General features: G+C 42.8%; 1 protein-coding gene across 2 annotated transcripts; it reads left to right on the top strand.

The window, feature by feature from the left end:
• The first annotated feature begins 1,491 nt into the window (after positions 1-1,491).
• On the top strand, positions 1,492-13,479 carry ric8b (RIC8 guanine nucleotide exchange factor B). Of its 2 annotated transcripts, none has more exons than XM_061076599.1 (11): positions 1,492-1,658; positions 2,129-2,176; positions 2,274-2,454; positions 3,525-3,967; positions 6,032-6,126; positions 7,539-7,689; positions 8,275-8,370; positions 8,490-8,634; positions 8,806-8,950; positions 9,038-9,157; positions 11,199-13,479. In XM_061076599.1, exons 1-11 carry the CDS (start codon positions 1,575-1,577, stop codon positions 11,305-11,307), a joined length of 1,617 nt encoding a protein of 538 aa, XP_060932582.1. In that variant the 5' UTR covers positions 1,492-1,574; the 3' UTR covers positions 11,308-13,479. The 2 variants fall into 2 exon arrangements, with proteins under 2 accessions (XP_060932582.1, XP_060932580.1); XM_061076597.1 differs by having other exon boundaries at positions 8,272-8,370.
• Positions 13,480-13,732: the final 253 nt, after the last annotated feature.

The raw sequence follows: 13,732 nt of genomic DNA, 5'->3' as shown, positions 1-13,732 counted from the left end.
CTGTGCACGTCTAAGGGGCTGCTGGAGGAAGATTCAAACTCTGAGGTTGAAACCCAGAAGAGTGAGGCAGCTGTGGCCAACACATCCTGATCCAATTCAATGATGTGGTGCCATAGATCTCTAGATCCACAGAAGTCTAAACATCTGCAGCACCACTGCCTCACTCTCTGTCATATTGAAAAACAACAATAAGGCTTTATTAAGATTTAAGATGCAATATAAAAGTAACTTTTAAGTAAGGCTGTAAAATAAATGTAGTAAAGTAGAAAATACAATGGTTTTCTCTGAAATGTGAATCAAAAAAAGCATAGAATGATACAGACACACACATACACAAAATAATGTGTCCATCTTCTTTCTGTGCTTAGCTTCTCATTGGAATAAGCAGGTAATCCAATCCTTAATGTTAATGTAAAGGCGGTGTGGCCTAGTGGGTAGAGTGGATTTTTCCGTTGAGAAGGTTGGGGGTTCCATCCCCACTCTTCCTTACCTGCATAACGAAGTGTCCCTGGCAAGATACTGAACCCCTAAATTTGGCAGAACGTCAACCACCTATGAGTTGCACAATATCTTAAACTATGTAAATTACAAAAAAATCAATTAATTAATTTAATTAATTAATCCTGCGCAGTCCGCTTCTGCACAGGAGCTAAAATGAAAATTAAATTAAAAAAACAAATAAATTAAAAAAACTAAGATAATGTCACGATTCTCAATTAACACGTTTCCTGTACACTTCCTGCTTTAAATGGTTAACTAATAAAGCTGGCTGCTTATTGGATGATTCCATGTTTATATACCTGTGTTCGTTTTCACTCTTTTTGTGTATTTTCCTTGAGCAAAACACATGGATCACATGTTGTCTTGTTACACATGTGCATAAACCACATGTCCCTGCAGGAGACCGTCATTCACACCTGGTTTAAGTGATAAGGTTTTGTCTCATCATATAGACAAAACCATGCTGACACTACTTCATCAGGCTTGTGTTGAGTCTGTTTTATCCTTTTCTTTGGTGACATGGTTTGGTGACCTGTCTTTGAAGGGTAGAAACAGACTGAGTCAGGTTGTGAAATGGTCCCAGTACACCAGACAGTTACAGAGGTCAGCCAGCTCCATCACCAATATCTATTGATAGTGAAGCATTTGAGCACTTTTTGTTTTCGTAATCTTCTTTTCTGTGTGTTACCATTTTGAATTCTGTTTGGATGGATGCCTCCTCTTTTATTGGCTGCAAAACAAATCTACCTACGGGTACTAATAAAGTAACCTCACCTCAGGATACAGTAATGGGAGTATTACAAATTAGATATGCTGTGTTTTGTGCAGTAGTATAAAGTATAGTAAATAGTATACAACAAGTTTACTGGTGTGTGGAATATGATATATGTATGTATATTGTATAACTGTACAACATTGAATAAACTCAGAGGAGAGCAGCTGATGGTGACACACACGCCCTCCCTCCCTCCCTCTCCAGGCTAGCCAGGCAGCTAGCTCGCTAGCTTCACAACACTCGCGGGTAACGTCAGCAACCAGCTGCCTGTTCTACTCGTCCATTGCTTGTGTTCACCATGGATTTAAACGCCATCCTGTCGCAGCTGGAATCGAACAACGAGCAGGAAACCGAGGAGCTGCTGCGTCAGTACAACCGAGAGGTGAGGAGCGGCTCCGCTTTCTCTTTTTTACGTCAACCAAAACAAACCGCAGCGCTAACGCTAGCTAGCTAGCCGGGCAGCTATGCTAGCCGTGAGTTAGCTAAACACTTTGTTGGCAAAACTCAACCGAATGAAAGCAGCGACATGAGATGGTTGCGTCGTCGATACATCAGCAGAGTAAACTATGAATGAGCCCGACGTGTGTGTAGCGTGTGGTTCCCAGCAGCCATGGAGAGCTGGAGATGCTAATGCTGCCTGTCAGAGGAACAGCAGTGTTAGCATCAGCTGGTTCTCCCATGTTCTTATTGACATGTATGTGTGGTTGGATGTGCTGAGGCCCTGTAGGACTAATGTGCCATGTGTGTTGTGTTGTATGACAGATGAAAACCACACCAAACATGTGTGATAAGACGTGTTTCATATGTGTGTGTGTGTGTCTGTTTCACCAATGTGCATCGTTTCTGTTTCAGAACACACACATCTTCACGTTCGACCCACAGGAAGAAGCCCTGCGGAGTGTAAGCACCGTGAATCTGAGCTGCTCCTTTCTGAATGACCCAGATCTGCTCCTGTCTCCTGGTGATCAGAGTGTTTCTCCTCCTGCTTCCTCCACAGAAGCTGTGTCAGAGTGTGCTGTCAGTGCTGGGGAGGCAGGTGCAGCCCGGCTGTCAGAAGACATGTCTGGAGTCCCTCCGCATCCTGTCCAGAGACAAGCGTGTCCTCGCCCCCGTGGCCACCCGGGAGGGCATGCTGACCCTGGGGGGGCTGGCCAGGCTGTGTGCAGGAGAGGAAGGAGGTGACGATAGGGGTGGGAATTGGCAAAAATGTGACGATTCAATAGTATTGCGATATTTGGGCCACGATTCAATAGTATTGCGATTCTGCGATATATTGCGATAGTGCAAGTATTGCGATTCAATTCTGCGATTCATGTCCCCCATATTATTCAAAGGCATTACAAAAAATGAGGAAAATAAGACTGCTCAACTCACTTCAGATAAGATACATTTGTATTTGTCCCACACACATGCACAAACATGCACACACTCATGCAATTGAGGGAAATTTGTCCTCTGCTTTTAACCCATCTGGTGCAGGACACACAGAGCAGTGAGCAGCCATGTACGGCGCCCGGGGAGCAGATGTTGGGGGAGTAAGGTGCCTTGCTCAGGGGCACTAGACAGGGTAGGGAGAATAGTCTTTTGATTTTTTGGACAGATCCAGGTTTGTCTTTTGTTGTTATTCCATCCAGGTAAGTTTTTGTTGTAACTCCGTGGAGTCGAACCAGCAGAGACCTTTTTCTGCCAGTAGTCCAGGTTTCTGCCACTAGTCCACCGCCTCTCCCAAATGTCACATTTAATTCTGTGAACAACATTGTCTTCTACACATTAACTGAAGTGCAAAAACTAAGAATGGGTAGTGCAAAAACTTTGTCCTTGAACATTCAGGACACAGGACCTTTGTAATTATTTTCTGAATAGGAGACCTCTCACATGAACACTGAGCTCAATCATATAAATAAGAGTAACCTAGAGCTTCAATCAAATTGAGACCTGCAAGGTAATGACCCTAAATGTTAAATTCTTTTGGGAATATTGGCATTTTTGTTCAGAAAAAGGAGTTGGTCAACATGCTCAGATGTTAAAGTTCTCCTCTGGGCCGTTACTTTATCTCCTGCAGTGGAGAACATCCTTTCCGCATACACACTAGGTATCTTTTAAACTCTGAAAATCTCCTCGTCATGCTTTGCCAGCCAGCTTGCTTTTTTTTTTAAATATTGCAATACTTTGTGCTACAGTATCGATATAATCGCAGGCGCAAAATATCGCGATACTGAACAGAATTGATTTTTTCCCCCACCACTAGGTGACGACCAGACAAGCTCACAGGGAGACGCTTCGGAGGAGGAGGAGCGGGTGGTGGTGGAGGCGCTGAAGTGTCTCAGCAACGTGATCCTCAACAGTCCGGCCGCCCAGCAGGTCAGTGTGGACGTGCAGCTGGTCAACGGCCTGTGTGCCAGCCTGCGCTCGGCCCGCACATGGCACCACGAGGTGGGCCTGTTCACACTGCGCCTCCTCTTCCTGCTCTCCGCCCTGCGTCCCGATGTCAGGGGGGTGCTGAGGATAGAGAGGCACGCGGTGAAGCTGCTGACCGAGGTCCTGGAGCACACCCTGGACGTGCGCTGGGTCGGCCCCTATGAGGCTGCTCCTCCAGATCCGCAGGCGCTGCCCATGCCTGCAGAGGACAACGAGCGAGCGATGGAGGCACTGAAGGCCTTGTTCAACCTCACTTTGTGCGATGCTGGGGAGGTGAGTGTGTCCGCCGGTTGTAAAGCTGTGACAGTGTGTAATGTTACAGTAAGAGCTCCCATTGCTCGTCACTAATCAGGGTTTGCACTGACAGAGCAGAGAAGATATGTTTTCATGGCTCTGTCATTTGCTCAATTAGGGATTAGACCGTCTAGGACCACAAATATCATATATTCGATCCCCACAACCGCCATTTATGTTTCACCAACCATTAGTTCTGGTAGCATCCTTCTGAGGAAGGCGCAGCTCACTGCTAATTCACTCCCAGTGAGTCAGTAAGAGCCTGATGTTGTCAGACTCATTATTCTAGTGAGAATATGAGTCTGAGACCGATCCATTGGGCTGTGATTATGGGGCGTGTTTCAACCGCACCAGGGAAAAAAATGCCTCTTCGCTCAATTGGATAGACCTACAACCAATCAGGGCAACGTAGTATGTGACGTAGGAAGGACGGCAAAAACATCTTTTCGATCTACAAATGCCTTGATCGCGTTTCTCTGTTCCTCTTTCAAAATGAATGCGCTGTCGATGTCTGCTGAAACAGACTCAATGGCAGCATCGACACATCTCAGCTCTCCAGCGGCAGGCATGTTTGTGGAAAACAAAGTCAACCCAAGCGCTGTTTGATGACGTAGTTGATTACGTAACTGTTGATCATCTGTCCATCATTGTATAAAGCCCGCCCGGACAATTTGATTGGTCCGAACAGCTTCTGTTAGGAGATAATTTCTCGCCAACGGAGCGACTCCAGACCGAACTTCCCGACCAAAAAATGTTGTGGGCGGGGCTAAGTTCGTCTGGCACCCAGGCTAGAGAAGATATGTTTTTCTGGCTCTGTCATTTGGTCAATTATGGATTCGACTGTCTAGGACCACAACGATCATTCATTTGATCCCCACAACCGCCAGTTATGTCTCACCAACCATTAGTTCTGGTAGCATCCTTCTGAGGAAGACGCCGCTCACTGCTAATTCACTCCCAGTGAGTCAGTAAGCCTTGGTCAGCTGACTCCCTGAAATGTACATGTGACATTAAACACACATAAAACCTAACCTCACCATTCAGTTTACACACAATCCCTTTACTGAAGCTGTGACCAGTGTGGCACCTAAAGGGCCAGGGGGGGCAGTCGCGTCAGTCCGTGTGACTTTATTATGAGACGTTCGGGGGAGACTTCATGAACAGATTTGTATAAATGGTCCACAGCCGTCTTTAATGTTATAATACTTGTTCTTTTCTACCTACAACAACTCAAAGTGTCCACCAAGAAAATTTGAGGTTCAGTCGGGGCCCTAACAAGATGCACTAACCTTAAAAACAAAATAAAGGGTGAAATACAAGCCATTTATTTGTCTCCATATTAAACTTGTCCTGCATCAGTTCCACTAAATCCTGATATGTAAACCTTTGAAAGCACAGATATGGTTAGACTGGTGCCACTCACTAAAATGGAGCATTTTCCAGTGTTTGGCACCTTATACTTTCTCTCTCTTTAATAAACAGACAAGAAATGTTATCTTCTTTCCCTGTGAATCAGATTAGATGAGATATGAAAAATACACTGTTAGACAATATGTCAGTATCGTAGTAATATTGTCAGTCTTGTAGTAATAGTGTGTAGTTACAGTAGATTTTAGATTATGATAATTAAACTTGGAACTCTTTCTAAGAAGATTTCAAACATGCTACATTTCATGCAACTTGCACTGAAAGGCCCACACGACTACAAAGGGAGGCGCTAACACAGTGTAAGTCCTAATGGCTTTATATGATTTAACCTCTTAGACTCATGTAGGACCCTGCCCTCCTCGATCATCTTTTACAAATTCCAAGATCCCAAGAAAAATCCTTCACCCTAGAACGCTGCTGTCCTCTGCTCTTATCTTTCTTTAGTCCACCTCTTAAAATATTCAAGTTCCTATTTTTAAAGCTGGGCATTTGCTTTTAGGGTCCCGTCCTTGTAGTTTGAACATGTTTAACTTTATTGCTTGAGTCTTTTTTATTTTCTTCACAATAAAACAGCCTTCTTGATATTATTGTTTCTAAAACTCCTTTATTTGTCAGGAGGATGATCACCAGTTGCGGCTAATCACTGCCATCCTGCGTCATCTGTTGATGCTGAGGACTGAGACGGAGGAGAAAACAGAGGAGGCCCACAGGTAGGAGAGCTGAATAGAAGCGCTCTGCACTTTATGACCTGTGAAAGAGAAACAAGACCAACAGCCAAGATATTTGGCAAACGTCATTTGAAACTGATTTGCATAGAAACGCACACAGACAGACAAAGGACAGGGAAATAACCAGATCCGTGAACCGACTGGAACATCCCCTGCTGTGACTCGCATGTAAGCACCAACTCTCCACAAGCCCAGAGTGTCCACTGAGCAGCTGTGAGTTAGCAGCTCACTACAAATGAAGACTGATATCTGGTAGACTTCAGTATCGTGGGAAAAACACCACAGCAAAGATGTTTCTCTGGAGCCTTAGTGGGTGTTTCATCTTCTAAATGCTCTTAGCGGTCGTTATACGGCAGCAGTATCTTATTCTAAAGGTAATTTAATGCAGGAATGCCAAGAATCTATGGCCCCGGATTCAAACTCAAACAGTGTCACGTAAAAGTGACTGATGTTCCTCATTACCTGTCAGACTGGCGGCTGAACTGCTCCTGGGATTCTGGCCCAATGACCACAATTAACATAGTGGTAGTTTGTTTAAATGTGAATAAGTAACAGATCCGGTCTATGTCGAAATTGGGGCTGAGGGTAGAACAAGTCGTTTTTATGTAGTTACAATGCGTTGAGTTAATTAGGATTTATTTTGTCAAATTCAACTTCCAAATTTAGTCTGTCGTTTATTTTAGTCTTTTTGTTATTTAAATCCGTTTGCACCACTCTTGCACCATAGTTTCACCAATTATCTCTTATTGGCTAATGTGGAACTTTTTTCACAGGAGGAACATTTATTTTAGACCAGAAAAATACAAATGTTTTTCTCAGTTTATAAGTCAACTTTTAACCACACACATTTCCATATCATATCATAACTAAGTATACTGAGACAAGCAAATCAATGCCAAGGACCATTTTTCTCCTCTGAATATTTGAAGAGAAAATGGTTAACAAATTAGCCCCAAACTCTGGGTTTTAATTAACAACGTATATAACTTTCTGTTTTATTCACAGATTCCCCTTTTGTACCAAACACAGCAGCACACTACAGAATGGAAAACTATTTAAATCCTCGTATCTCTCTACTGCTCTGTAGCCGTCTGCACAACATTGCATTGTGTCGGATTAAATAATGTGGTACAGATGTGTGTTAGAGAAGTTATCATGAGAAGTGATGAGATCACATTGTGAAGTCATCAGGCAGCTTCTGACCAGCTCCTCTAAAGTGTAGATTTAAAACAATATGCGATCGCAGTCCTTTGGCATCAGGGTCTTTGACTCTTCTCAAGCAAACTGATCCAAAGCTTAAAACTATATATTCTATTTACTTCTTTAACATTCTTCCACAGGATAGAATCAAAAAGGTTTAAATAATTAAAAGTGTTTTTTTTTTTTATTACCAGCCATGCTGTCAACTTGCTTAACAACCTGCCCGTGTCCTGCCTGGATGTGTTAATCGAAGTGCCTGTCCAGGGTGGACATGAGAAATATGGTGGGAAAAACATGGATGCAGTTCAGATGTTACTGGATTTCATGGAGAAAAGGATCGACAAGGTAAAGTTCATCCTCTGCAGTGATCATAGGGAGGATTGTAGCTCACTGTCTGACTGTAGCTCACAGTCTGATAGTTTGCGCATTAATTGTTACATTATTTGTGTTAATGTGTTGTTGATAGTTAATCCAAAACTGTGATGCATCCTAAATATTAGTACGGTTTGTGAAATATACTACATTACAGTGCAATTGAAACTGACCGTATAAAATATTAAGGAAACATTTTGCATGTAAACTATAAAGCATTTCAGGACTCTTGCAAGCAGCAGATTTGGGACACATTTTGGGGGAATTTTGCTGTATATTATATTCAAGGAAAATATCAAACATAGTTTAAGTCCCTGGTTGGTCTCTTAATTGGACACATACAGTTAATTTGTCCTAAACAGCTGCTACGCCAATGTGACACGATTTACCTGGTGTTCTCTCGTCTTTCTAATTTCATGTATATTCAACTTCTCACCTGTCCTCTGTCTTTACCTCCATCTCCCTCATATTAACCATGTGTATTACCGGTGGACATTAATCCAGCGTTTCAGTTCGTGCCGCGTGTGAAGTCCTTTTTGTCTGTGTCACTACAAGCAGGGCTCCAACTACAAAGAGGGGCTCACTCCGGTGCTCAGCCTTATGACTGAAGGATCCAGACAACACAGAGAGTTCCGCAGATATATCAAAACTCAGGTACAGTCACAGGCCTGGTGGTAAAGTGTGTGTGCATTCAGCTGTAACTGGGTTTAATAGCTTGGTTATGATGGCAGAAAAACTTGATTCTGAGCTGTTGGAAATCTCTGTATTTTCAGGTACTCCCCCCACTGAAAGAAGTGAAAGTCCGGCCAGAGATTGGCACCACCGTCAGAAACAAGTTGGTTCGCCTTATGACTCATGTCGACATGGGTGTGAAGCAGATGGCTGCAGAGTTTCTCTTCGTTCTCTGCAAAGAGAGCGGTAAGAACAGGGGATACAGCAGATCAAATAAGAGAATAAAAGAGTGGGGATAATGTGTCTGTAGTTTAGTTTAGACTGCTTTATAAATATAACTCCATCTTGCTTTATGCTCACACATGAACATTTATATATAATGTCACACTCTTGTGTCTTTATGCTGTCCTCTTCCAGTGGACAACCTGCTGAAGTACACAGGATATGGAAACGCAGCAGGACTCCTGGTGGCTCGAGGACTTCTTGCAGGAGGGAGAGGAGAGACTCAGTACTCCGATGATGAAGACTCGGACACAGAAGAATACAAGACTGCCAAACCCTTGTAAGTAACAGTCTGATGTTTATGCCTTGACGATGTATGAGTTAGTTCACAGCTGCACATCAAGCCCACTCTCCTCCTTGTCTGCAGCATCAACCCCATCACTGGTCACGTGGAGGAGCCCATGACGAACCCCATCGAGGAGATGACGGAGGAGCAGAAGGAGTACGAGGCCCAGAAACTGGTCAATATGTTTGACAAGCTGTCAAGGTAAAGAAAGCTTCTGCTCGAGGCTGCAGAATCTTAATCAACACTTGGATCATGAGCTAAATGTACTGGATCATTTATATTGAAGTTAACATTGGCATTAAAGTCAGAAACGGCACTGAGGATAAGTTTAAGAAATCCTGTCCATGTGGCCTCACAGATTTGTTTGGGCAGGTTTATGCTACTGTGTACTGTATATAACTGGAGGCCATAGTATGAGAGAAATCACAGTGTGCGTGTTGCCATGTCTACTCTGGAGGATTTGTTGATTTGTGATGGTGGAGAGCATCTGTGTGCAATGGAAAATAGAATAGACTGGTTTAAAAAAAAGTTTTTTCAGGTATTGTAAGAAACTAACAGAAAAACATCACGGAATTCTTTGACAAACAATTATTTTACCTTTGCAAAGGCAAAGACTAACATGATTAACTTTTCCCTTTGCTGCTTCCCCTGCTCAAATTATTCATATTCGTTATTGTTCCCTCTGCAAAGGGCCCTTCTGCATTTATGTTGACCTTTCCTTAGCGAGCAGAAGCTAACGTTAGTCGAGCATGATGCCTGCACAAAAGTAACAGTGAGCTCGCTCCCTGCCAACTGATTCATCATAGGAAGAATCTCTTGCCATTAGCTGCAGCTTCAATTAGGCCTGGACTTCCAGCACGCAGCAGCATTCAGCTGGAGGAAATGGAAGCTGCCAGGACGCCACTGCAACATCATTACCACCTCTCCATTAATTATCACCTAATTGGTACACAGTCGGCCTGTTGGTCCTGGCTCCTTTATGTGTCGCATTCAGGTTTTTAATAATAACACGTGTCCTGACTTTATTCTTCTCATTCTGAAAAGCCAGACAGGGAGTGGACTGAGACAGAGGTACAGCTAGACAAAGCAATTTAGATGGAACGTGGACGAAGAGGAAGAGACACGGGTGAACAAATGCGCAGACATAATAAAGCTGACCTCGTCATTGTGGAGCCAAAGAGGGGGTTGAGCTGTAATGAGGCACGTGTGGCCAGAAGAGGAAGATTCCTTTCTGAGGCTGCGTCCTCTTTCTTCTCCTCCTCAGTGAAGGAGTTTTAAGGAGATGTGGTGAAGACCGAGAGGTGCTTCCTCACTACACTTGCCGCTCTGGGGAGATCGGTCAAAGCCCGACAAGAATGTGCTCCCCTAACTGCTTAACTGATCCTCCAATTAGCACATTTTTTACACCCCCCCACCCGACCACAACCAACACCCCCTCACATCTGCCAGCCTCTCTGCCACTGATGAGGAGCAGAGGTTTCTTTTGCTCTTATTGGTAGAGATGAATGCTTCATGTTTTTGTTTGTTAGGTCTTGTTAGTTCTCATTCTACTGACTTTGACAAATGATGGCTGAGGCTGGAGACAGGTGATGCCTCTGCAGATTTATTCAGTGGAAATATATCAACTCAATGCTACAATATTCTCAGATTTAGCCACCTTACGTTCTCCTCAATTTCTCTTTTAAGAACTTAACCTGCAGTTTTTTCCCAGGATAAGTTAAATTTAATTGGAGGAATTACATTGCCGCTCGTGTTTGAATCTTTGAGATGAATGAAAACGGGGTCCTCTTTAAATCTTTGATGATAAATCATCAGGGAGGGAGTGGTGACACAAAGTGCAGGTATAATTGGATTAGTATGAAGGGGCGGCCGTGGCTTTGAGGAGATTAGGCTGAGCGCTGATCCTGTAATTAAACTGCCACAGGAGAGGAGGGGGCGAGGGCCGGGGGGGAGAAAGAGGATGGCCCGACAGGGGCCAGTGTCCATAGAGAAGGGGGGAGGGGTTTGTTGAGTGAGGGTCCTCGAGTTGTGGATGTAAGAGAGTAAAGATGTACAAGTGAAAGCTCTCTTTAAGACTGACACAAAAGGTCCCGGCCATAGAATTTTACTTCAAATTTCGTTTACTATTAAAATATATAAGAAGTCGATGAGGATCAGTTCTATGTTTGAGGCGATCTTATCAAACAACAGTTCATCCAGCTGCAGATGTGTTTGCCTGATGTTTTTGTTTTTGTGTCTGCAGGCAGAACCTGATTCGGCCCATGGGCGTCAGGCCGGACGGGACGTTAGCTCCTCTTGAAGAAACGCTCTGTGACCCGTCTGAAGACAACTCAGGATCAGACTCTGACTAGTGCTCTGCACAGCCGAGGCCACATTTTCCAGACTCAGCCCAGCAGGCCCCAACACATCTAAAGCTGTGTCCCATTTCAAGGGCTTGGATCTTTTGAAGAGTTGCACCATGAAGGGGGGTCCTTCAGAGAACCTATAAGCTGAACCTCTAAAAGAGAAAGTCTAAACGTCACAGACACACAGAGTATAGAGCAGTCACAAAATAAAAAGTACAGGTGCTGGATCAGAAAGCATTTCATTTTAAGTTGTAGTCAGACAAAACACCCACTATACTGTTCTGATAGCTCCCTATAAATTAAGTTTATTTAAATTGACAGCCATCAGTATTGTGGATGATTTATCTGACTTCTACTCACAGAAACCCAAACTAACAGCAGCTTCACTTTTCAACACAGTTCAGTTCATCACCAGGAAGTTGCCCCAAATTAGCGGAGCGGAGTTAACACTACAGGTTCTGATGTTCAGGTAATTCAGGTGATGTGGTCAAGTCATATTCTGCAATTTTGTGAAGGCAACATGGTTAAACCACGTCAAACAATTGACCAACCTGCAGTGGATTGTGGGAAACAGAGGCCTGCAAATACATTGTCCTTTTCTCAGCCTAATTCAAAGAGTATCTAATGGAATTTGGGTCGAATTTTCCGCCTGTCGCAACTTCTTCAGTTCAGAAAAACAACTCCTGATGACGGAGCCCTGAAGTGGGACACAGCTGATTTCACAGGAGACTTTTGGGGCCGTGTTGCTGCCGTAAGCACTTCTTTAAAGCCGAAGTGGACTTGATGCGTGATGCACCACAAAGCATCGGAGGTCTCCGTGGTTACTGTTGCACCTTCATCGCTTATTTTCCGGCTCCCTGAGTTGAGTGGGTAAAGGTAATATCATACATTTTGCTGGATCTTGTGTTTCTCATTGAAAACACTGTTGTCCTGGTTTTTTAAGTGTAATTGAATCTAAATTAACATTCCTCCACATGTGCTTCTTGTTTCTCACTTTATTTCTTAATTTGTTTCTGCTACATGTTCTGTCTGCTGTTTGTATTTGGAGATAATTCAAGTGCACATAATACAACACACATTAAACATGAACTTATGACAGTGAATTTTCTCCTGGGTTTAAATCACGTGGCCTGTCCGGACCGGACCTGAGGATTGATGTCCGTGTGGATAGTTTGAACTCGCAGCTCACAGCGAGTCTTTATTAGTTTGTGTAATTATCATGAATGCTGCACATCAGTTAGTAGCCAAGGAAACTTTCTGAATTCGGGGCTTGTTGGCTCGCTGTTACGTCACTGGAAGGTGTTTGGTGCAAGAAGTGAATTCAAATTGTTTTGAATGGATGGTACAACACTAGTTAACAAATTGTTTTCAAAGAATTGATTTTCTTATCTACATTTCTCTTGCCAAATCTGCATGATGTTAAATCCGTTTGAGTAATGTGATTTGTTTTCTATATTGAAATATTTGCTAATTTTATAAAAAATCCAGTTAAGTCTATATATATATATAATTTCTTTTTGTTGGTACACTTTGATTAAAACCAATAAAGTGCCATCTCTGAAGTCAGATGCGTGTTAGGATACTCAACAGATTTGGCCTCCGAGCTACAATCTTTGGTTCTTTGTGGCTAAAGGAATACAAATTTATCGCTGATTACAATCCAAAGAAACTGAATGTTGCTTAAACCAGAGAACATGTTTCATGATCACATACTGTGGTGACGGCTCAGTTGTTAAATCCTGAGCCCACTTTACACCTGGCCTGTGAATCACCACTACTGTCTCCTCACATAAACTAATGTGGATAATGTGACTGATTAAAGAGAAAACGTGTCTTAGGAAGGTTTAAGGCTGAACAGCTTCAATGCATCATGTCTGCAAAGGCATAAAAGTCGCACAATTTCGATTGTTATCAAACCATCCAGTGGCCATTTGTTTTGTTTCCCTTTAATTTGTCACTTGTGGATCAGTTTCTTCTCTCACACATGTAAATGCCTTGTTTTTTCTGCACAATCATCGTTGGATACATTTAAACTGCATGTTGATCACACTCTGCAAAGACTATGTTACTAGAATCCCTTTTTTTGTTTTTGCACACTTACAAACTGTAAATAGCACCACTTTTATTTTATGTAGTCAGTCATCCACTGAAAAGTTAATAAATTGGAGAATAAGTTAATGTTTGTGGTTTTTTTGAATCATGCAACAGAAAAGATGCAAATGACACAAGACGTTTATTAAATATTGCTTAAAATACAATGTGCGTATATCAGACATAAACAAGTTGTTGCTTTTGTATAAAAAAAACTTGGAGAAACATTTTATTTATTTTTACAGGGATCAGACTTTAACGGAGCCTCACCCACATCATAATAAGTGCTTTAAATGTGGTTGAAGTAGTTAAAACCTTTTCATTTGTACATATGAACATC

The sequence above is a fragment of the Limanda limanda genome, chromosome 8 (assembly GCF_963576545.1).
Source record: "Limanda limanda chromosome 8, fLimLim1.1, whole genome shotgun sequence".
NCBI lineage: Eukaryota > Metazoa > Chordata > Actinopteri > Pleuronectiformes > Pleuronectidae > Limanda > Limanda limanda.
This window is presented reverse-complemented; position numbering and strand designations above follow the sequence as displayed.

Excerpts from the sequence above, each read along its gene's own strand:
- ric8b (XM_061076597.1), top strand. The coding sequence starts at position 1,575 with ATGGATTTAAACGCCATCCTGTCGCAGCTGGAATCGAACAACGAGCAG. Across the intron at positions 2,177-2,273 it reads AGGAAGAAGCCCTGCGGAGT|AAGCTGTGTCAGAGTGTGCT; the intron begins GTAAGCACCGTG and ends CTTCCTCCACAG. Across the intron at positions 3,968-6,031 it reads CTTTGTGCGATGCTGGGGAG|GAGGATGATCACCAGTTGCG; the intron begins GTGAGTGTGTCC and ends TTTATTTGTCAG.